Source organism: Dictyostelium purpureum, assembly GCF_000190715.1.
Source record: "Dictyostelium purpureum unplaced genomic scaffold DICPUscaffold_318, whole genome shotgun sequence".
Classification (NCBI taxonomy): domain Eukaryota; phylum Evosea; class Eumycetozoa; order Dictyosteliales; family Dictyosteliaceae; genus Dictyostelium; species Dictyostelium purpureum.
This window is the reverse complement of record NW_003519654.1, coordinates 9,055-17,626: the sequence shown is the minus strand read 5'-3', so window position 1 is coordinate 17,626 and position 8,572 is coordinate 9,055. Positions and strand designations below refer to the sequence as shown.

Below are 8,572 nucleotides of genomic sequence, written 5' to 3'. Positions count from 1 at the left end.
CTACCATTAATATCTTGATACTATACTTACGATTCAAAAAAAATAAAAAAAATCACCCTTGGGTCTTCTCCTACCCACACCACATTAAAAAAATTAAAATTATTTAATACATTCACACTATTTAAAACTACAGAGAAAATTGGTATTTATGAGTAAAGCTACCACCACTCACTACTAATATATTGTTTTTAATTAATTTAGTTAATAACTACAAGTACATTTTATTTTATTTTTTAAATTTTATAACAGTGCTTTTTGACCAACACACATAATACCCCTCTAAACACTCTAAATCCTTTTTATTTTAAAAAACAATGATTATTATTTTATTATTATAATTTATCATTGGATCTTTAGATTAAAAAACAAAATATTTAAAAATTAAAAAATAATCTATTTATAGGTATTGTGTTAGTGTGGATAAGTACTTTTAAATTTTATTTTAATTATTAAATTTCTTATATTCATTATTATTTTATTGAGTGATTATTTTTATTTTAGTTATTGTGGTTGTTCATTATTTTGCTGTTTATTTGCACTGTGTTTAATTTAAATACATAGTTAAAAAAATAAAAATTTATAAAAAATAAAAATTTAAATTATTTTATTTTAAAAAGCCTGTGTTCCATTTAATAAACTATATAGATGTCCATTCATAATCACTACAGATGGTGATGGGTTTGTGTTTTTTTTTTTTTGATTTTGGGGTGTTATCTAAAAAGTGTGCTAATTGTGTGAATCATTTTAAAAACTGACGTTGATCGTAATTGTGTAAGTGAGTAGTTAAAATAATTTTATAATATCTTTCTATATTTTTTTAGTGGTAATGATGTTGATGATGATGATATCATAAATCTGTTATTATTTTTTTTTTGTCCTTAAAATTCAACAAGATAAAATCTTAAGTAAATATTATTAATGAAATTTTACTTTGATTACTTATAATATACCTAGTTTTTTAATTCATTTCTTATTATAAAATTATTAATCAAAATGTGTTTATTAAATACAATAATCAATCATAATAAATAAATCCATATCAAAAGTATCGCATTTGTAAAAACTAAAAATCTATTTTAGTTTATATATGTGGAATAATTCTTTATTTTTTTATTTTAAAAAAACCGATGGTGCACTTATTAAGCTATAAAGGTGCCCACTCTTTATAAAAAATTGAAATACAGACTGTGATGGGTTGAAATAATTGTTTTTTTTTTTGATTTGGTTTTGGGGTGTTATCAATAATACTAAAACTGGGATTGATAGCTGTGTATGTGAGTTTATTTATATATTTATTTATTTATTTATTACATTTTTTTTTTTTAAATTTTTTTATTGATAATGATGTTGATAGTGCTATAAGACAAAAGGATTATAACTTCATAATTTTCTATATTTTAATGGTCAGCCTTTATGTACTAAAAAATAAAACCTAATATTTATTATTTTTGCTGGCTGGGATCCACCAATATAATTATTTAATTGCCTTTTTTTTTTTTTTTGTTTTTTTTGTTTTTTTTTTTTTTTTGTTATTTTATTATTTATTTTTAATTCCATTTAATTACTTTTTTTTTCTTCAACAGCTTCTTTTTTTGGTTTATTTTGATACTTTACATAAAATCTTAATACAATATTTACTATAACCTCTGGGATATAGAAAATTGGTATATGTTTTGGAATTAAACCGCTTGTTGTTTTTAATTTTTGAGGTTGAGCACTCATTGATAAAATAATAAACTATTAAATTAAATTAAATTAGATTATTAATTTTTTTTTTTAAATAAATATGTATAATAAATTATAAAACATACCAATGGATATAAAATTGAAAAAATAGCATTACCAATTAAAACTGGGAAAAAGAATGAGAACATAGTAAAAATGAAACCATAACCAAACATATATGCCCAATGATTTTCAAAATATGTAATTCTTTGTAACAAGTTCCACTTACCTCTTAAAATAAATAATCCAACATTGGGGAAACCCAATAAAGATAAACTAAATATGTCCCTAAAAATATAAAACCATTTAATAAAACACAGCTTTTATAGTTGTTCCATAAACTTTCAGAGCCTTTTAATTTTCTCCAAGCATATCCAACCTTGATAGAATCTTTAATCCCTGCCAGTATACAAAATAGAATTTCTTTTATTTGAAGTTTAGTTAAACCTAATTTTGTATCATTGTTGTCATCTTTACTTTCGTTCATTATTTTTTTATTACTTATTTATTATTATTACTATTATTATTTAATATTAATGTTATTATTATTATTATTATTATTATTTATATTTTATTTAAAAACAAAGAAAGAAGGAAAATAATAATATTCCTTCTCCAAAACAAAAAATAATAAAAAAAGTACAAACCAAATATAAACTATATAAATGGCAATAACAATAGTGATAAAAAATAATAAATAATAAATATATGTATAAATATTTTAAATTAAAAAATTTAATAAAAATAAAAAAATTTAAAAAAAAAAAATATTTAAAAAAAATAAAAAAAATATTTAAAAAAATTGTAAAAAAAGATATTAAATAAATTCATACTTAGCAATTTTAATAATATTTATACTTAAATAGAGCGATATAAAAAATTATGCTAAAATATTTAAGGTGTATGTTATAAAAAGAAATATGCAAAAAAAAACTTAGTTTTATCGACAAATTATATTAAAAAAAATATTTTAACCAAAAAAAAAAAGTAATCATAAAAAAACCAAACAATAAAACTAAAAATAATTATTATAATTATAATAATAAAATAAGAACATGAAAAATAGTGAAGAAATTATATAAACAAAGATGGAGTTAACCATTATTACTATTGTTATTACATTAATAGTGATTTATTAAATGGTTAGTTTTATATTGAATATGATAAATATTTAAATCAATTATAAATATTGTGAAATATTTTCAGAGTTACATAGTTGTGATCATCTTAAACCTCCAGATTTAATGATTAAATTGTTTTAATGGATATAAATAGAAGCTTTATATCCATTAAAACTTGTCAAACAAATATATTTCATTTTAATTCAGATATCAAGAATCAAATTAGTTTATAAATGATAAAATTTAATATTAAATTAAGATTATCATGTTTCGTTATTATTTTTATTTTTTTTTTGGGGGTTTTTTTTTGGGGGTTTTTTGGGGTTTTTTTTTTTGGTGGTGTGGGGAAAAAGGGTGACTTTGGTCATAAATGGGTTTTATTTTCAGAGAGTTTTTTTTATTAAAAATAAAATTTCGTTTAAATCATCATTTTTAAATGGTTTAAAAAATGAAGAATTGTTTATTTGCAATATTTTTGTCCAAATTTTTTATTTTAAAAAAAAAAAATTTCACCATAATTATGTGATTATTATTGAATAAAAGAGGATATTAAAAATAAATAAAATGAAAAAAAGAAGATTAAATATAAAATTATGGAAAAAATAAATAAATAAATAAATAAAAATAATAAAAATAAAATAAAATAAAATAAAATTAAATGTTTTTAAAAAATTTCAAAAAAAAAAAAATTAAAAAAAATTCGTTTTTTTTTATTTTTTTTTCTTTTATATATTAAACAAACGTATAGATAATAATATACGATTACTATAACCTTTATATCTAATTTATTTCTTTCTTGGTTTTTTTTATTCATTTAAAACCGGACCGGTGAAAAATTTCCCAAAAAAAAAATCATATTAATTTACTATATATTAAAAATGTTAAAAATAAGGGACAAGTTCTCACGTTCGAATGTGACTATCTTTTGGGCTTTTGTTTGAGGAAATAATAAAATATAAAAAGAGCAATAGTATAATAATGGAGATAATAGTATTGTTAAATAAAATAGTTATTACAGTAATAATATTAATAATAGTAATATTAATAATAATATTAATAATAGTAATATTAGTAACAGTGATATTAGTAATAGTAATATTAGTAATAAATAATAAATAATAAATGATTACATAATAATAGAATCTTTAAAAAATCTTTTTCCTATAATATAATTCTTTTCTTATCTCTAATCTATTTTCTAACCATTTTCTTCTCTTCTTTTTCATCTATTTTCAAATAAAAAATATATCTATATAAACCCACCCATCAATAAATAACCAAACAACAAATCAAATCAAATCAATCAACTATTATATTAAATAATCAATATCTATCATCAACATATATTCTCTCTTTAATAATCTTTTTCCAAATACTTTTTTTTTTAAATGAAATTAAAATCATACACTTTGGTATTATAGTTCAAATGAGTTGAGTGATAGTTTAGAACAAGATAAAAAAGAAGACCAAAATAATAATTATAGCAATAATGATACTATAGAAGATAATGACCAAGATAATAGCGAAATAAATAATAGTATAGATAATTATAATATAGAGAACAGTAATATAGAAAATGAAACATTGGTATCAGAAAGTGATAATATAATACAAAACATCCAATTAGATAGCGAAAAGGATATTAAAGAAAAAAATAATGAAAGCGATAACCAAAATTTAACAACCGAAGAGGTAAATAAAGACACCAGTAATGAAAGCGATGATAATAATAGTAATAATAACAATAATGGTAATACGAATACGAATGATAATAATGGTAATCAATTAAACAAAATTCAAGAACAAGAGCAAAACGAAGATTCTAAAAATGATTCATTACCAAACAAAAGAAGTTTAGAGCAACAAGAGGATTTTGAAGAATCAATATCAAAAAAACAAAAGAATTTAGTTCATACACCATCAAAAGTTGTACATTTACGAAATTTACCACCGGATTGCACAGAGCAAGAGATTATTAGCCTCATCGAACCATTTGGTGCAATCGAAAATATGATTATAATAAAAGGTAAAAGCCAAGCATTAGTACAAATGGTCGAAATTTCATCTGCAATATCATTTATACAATACTATACAACTGTTCAAGGCTCAATAAGGTCTAAAACTATATATACTCAATTTTCAAATAGAAAAGAAATCTCACCAGCAAAAGTAATTCTTTAATAGCATATTTATAAATTTAATTTCGTTTTTATTAATTTTTTTTTCTTTTTTTACAGGAAACACCAAATTGTATATTATTAATCACAATCAATAATTATTTATATAATGTTACCATAGAAGAGTTATATAAGGTATTTTCTAATTTTGGTACAGTTAATAAAGTTTTATTATTTACAAAATCAGGAAATTATCAAAGTTTAATCGAAATGAAAACTCCAGAAGAAGCTGTCAAAGCTAAAAATGTAATTATTAAATAGTTTTAGCAGCCATAATTATTTATACTAACTTTTTTTCTATATAGAATTTAGATGGCATGAACATTAATAATACTTGTAGTTTAAAAATTCAATTCTCTTCTTTAACCAGTTTAAAAATCAAATATAATAATGAGAAATCTAGAGATTTTACAGTTATCGATCATAATTATCAACTTCAAATTCAGCAACAACAACAACATCAGCAACAATACCAACAAGCAGCAGGTTACACTCTTGATCCACTCCAACAACAGCAACAACACCAACCACAACCACAATCGCAACAAAATACATTAACACCACCAGGATTACTTAATCCACCAATTCCAGGATCATCACCACCAATGTTAATTCCTACTTCACCCACTGTACAAGCTCAAATTTCACCATATATTGTACCATTGGATGTACCATACAATCAAAATCAATCATATTATTCAAATAATACAAATAATAATGGTTATTACAATTATAATGGAACAAATAATCATGATTTACAGCTACAGCAACCACAAATGCAAAGTTTAAACCTACAGCAGCAACAAAATATGGCTATTAATATTCAGCAACAACAACAACAACAACAACAACAACAATACCAACCACTATTACAAATACCTGCAAACACTGCTCATCATCAATACCTAATTCAGCCACAAAACTCACAAAATTCACAAAATTCACAACTCCAACAAAGATTACAACCATCACAAAACTCAAATGTATTAATTGTTGCTGGTTTACCTATGGATGTATGTATATTTTATAATTTATCCATTATATTTTATTTATTATTAATTTTTTTTATTTTAAAAAAAAATTCAAATAATTAGAATGTTTCTCCTGATGATTTATTTACACTCTTTGGAATTTATGGAGATCCTATTAGAGTCAAAATTTTATTCAATAGAAAGGATACTGCTTTAATACAAATGAACACGTCCCAACAAGCGTATGTATTTTATTATAATAGTTTAAAAAAAAAAGGGGAATACAGTATATTATAATAATATTATAATATTCGAATTGTTTGTTAATCATAATAAGCGAAAAGCTCGAACCTTTAATCACAACCAAATAAAATACGAAAAACACTCCAATTTAAAAAATAAAAAAAATAAAAACACCCACACCACAAACCAAATTTAAAACACACCACACTTTAAAATTTAAAAAAAAAAAAAACAGATATTCAGCTCCCGCAAATCACCCAAATTAAATTTAAACACCACATTTTAAAATATTAATTTTTTATTTTTTTTTCGACTTAACTTTTAATTAGTGAATTAGTTTTACAATATTTGCACTCTTTTCCATTCAAAGGGCATAACATTAGAGTTAATATATCAAAGCATAAAGTTGTTCAACTTCCAAGACCTGGTGAGGATAATGTGAGTAACACAAAAAATTGATTAGTTTTATCAAGTTAAATAAGAATTATTATTTTAAAAAATATACTAATACAAAAAATAAATTTTAATAGGGGGAATTAACAAAAGACTATACAGGTTCACCAATGCATAGGTTTAAATTACCAGGATCAAAGAACTACCTTAATATTCATCCACCTTCAAACTTTCTTCATCTTTCAAATTTACCGGATTCCAACAACAATTTAGATTTAGAAAATAGGATAAGACAATTATTTTCAGTTCATGGCGAAGTTAAATCATTTAAATTTTTCCAGTATGTATAGATGGTTATAATAAATAAAAAAATTATGTTAAATAGATAAATAGATAAATAGATAGACATATAGGCAGACAGATAGAAGCAAAACAAATAATAAATTCAGGTGGATTTAAATTATAAAAAAAAAAAATTTCACTTGAATTTAGCAGCAGAAATTATATAATATATTTACGATTTAAAATATTGTGATTAGAAAACACTTCACCAACACAAAAAACTGATAAAATTAATAACCAAATAAAAAATACAGTTACTAATAATTTACAATCTTTTTTTTATTTAGAAACGATATGAAAATGGCTCTTCTTGAAATGGCATCACTTGAGCAGGCTATTAATAGTTTAGTTTCACTACACGGTTACACATTAATGGGTGATACAGCAATCAAGGTTTCTTTTGCAAAACCTACCACAAGAAAAACTCCATTTTTCTCATAATTTTTTATAAATTGTTATTTTGTTTAATCATAAGTAATAATAATAAAAAAATTAAAAAAAATTATATATAATTTTTTTATAAAAAAAATAGCTGTACTCTTTTTTTTATCAATTAAAGGAATATAATAAATTTATTGGGTCGCACCATCCAACATATAAACACTCCTATTGTATTTTATTATTAAAAATAGCGCTGTGCTGTTTTTTTTTTTTATGTTTTTTTTTTTTATGTTTTTTTTTTATGTTTTTTTTTCTTTTGTATTGTTTTTAGTATCATTATTTTTGTTATTATAAACTCAACCTCACAAAACTAAATAGAAAGCAATGTGGGGATAAAAAAATTAATAAGAAAATAATGATTGGATAGTTTGCTGTAAATCACTGATAATCTTGGGTTGCATCAAAATTGTTAATAATGATAACAACTTAACGTTTTCTCTTTCTTTTTATTTTTTTTTTCCTTTTTTTTTTTTTATAATAGTTTATTATAACGTACCAATCATTTCTTATCTATATTTAATATCAAATCTATGTTCTATCTTTATACCCATTACCAACAAAGAGTTGGTTTTTTTTTTTTCTTTTTTTTTTTTAAAATACTAATATATTTAAAATATATTGAACTGGGGTGATTGGCCCATCAATTATATCCTGTGATATATAAATAAAGGAAAGTTGGTTGGTTTTTCTCTTTGGTTGGTTTTATTTTTTTTTTTTTTTTCTTTTTTTTTTTTTTTTTTCTTTTTTTCTCTAAATCATTAATATAAACTACTTAATTATTGTAAAATGGTTAAGTTTTGTTAAATAAAACCACAATTTGATAATATCAGGTCGTTAGTTTTTTAACTTTGCCTTATAATTCATTTGGCGCGAAAATTGACTTGAAAAAAAAAAAAAAATTAAATGAAACAATTTAAAAAAAAAACTTGGAACCATTCGCGCCAATATTCAGGAGCAATCAAATTTAAAAAAAAAACTATTTTCCACAATTTCAATTTTGCAAAGGAGATTATTATTATAATCAATTCTAAATTACAAATATTAAATTTAGTTCGCATTAAAAAAAAAAAAATTTAGAAAAAATATACACCACTTCACAAAAAAAAAAAAAAAAAAAAAAAAATGCCCTATCGCTCTCATGGATATATATCACCATATC

General features: G+C 21.7%; 2 protein-coding genes across 2 annotated transcripts; one reads left to right on the top strand and one right to left on the bottom strand.

Moving 5' to 3' along the window:
- Positions 1-1,557: 1,557 nt before the first annotated feature.
- DICPUDRAFT_40012 (uncharacterized protein) lies at positions 1,558-1,967 on the bottom strand (the record flags this gene model as incomplete). Its single annotated transcript, XM_003292034.1, has 2 exons — positions 1,558-1,737; positions 1,812-1,967. Coding segments are annotated over 2 exons (336 nt in total), but the record flags the coding sequence as incomplete, so codon positions are not given.
- Positions 1,968-3,724: 1,757 nt separating this feature from the next.
- Positions 3,725-7,413, top strand: DICPUDRAFT_82723 (uncharacterized protein; the record flags this gene model as incomplete). Its single annotated transcript, XM_003292039.1, has 8 exons — positions 3,725-3,744; positions 4,268-5,015; positions 5,084-5,269; positions 5,329-6,036; positions 6,118-6,236; positions 6,567-6,675; positions 6,768-6,970; positions 7,260-7,413. The coding sequence occupies 8 exons, from the start codon at positions 3,725-3,727 to the stop codon at positions 7,411-7,413; spliced, it is 2,247 nt and encodes a 748-aa protein (XP_003292087.1).
- Positions 7,414-8,572: the final 1,159 nt, after the last annotated feature.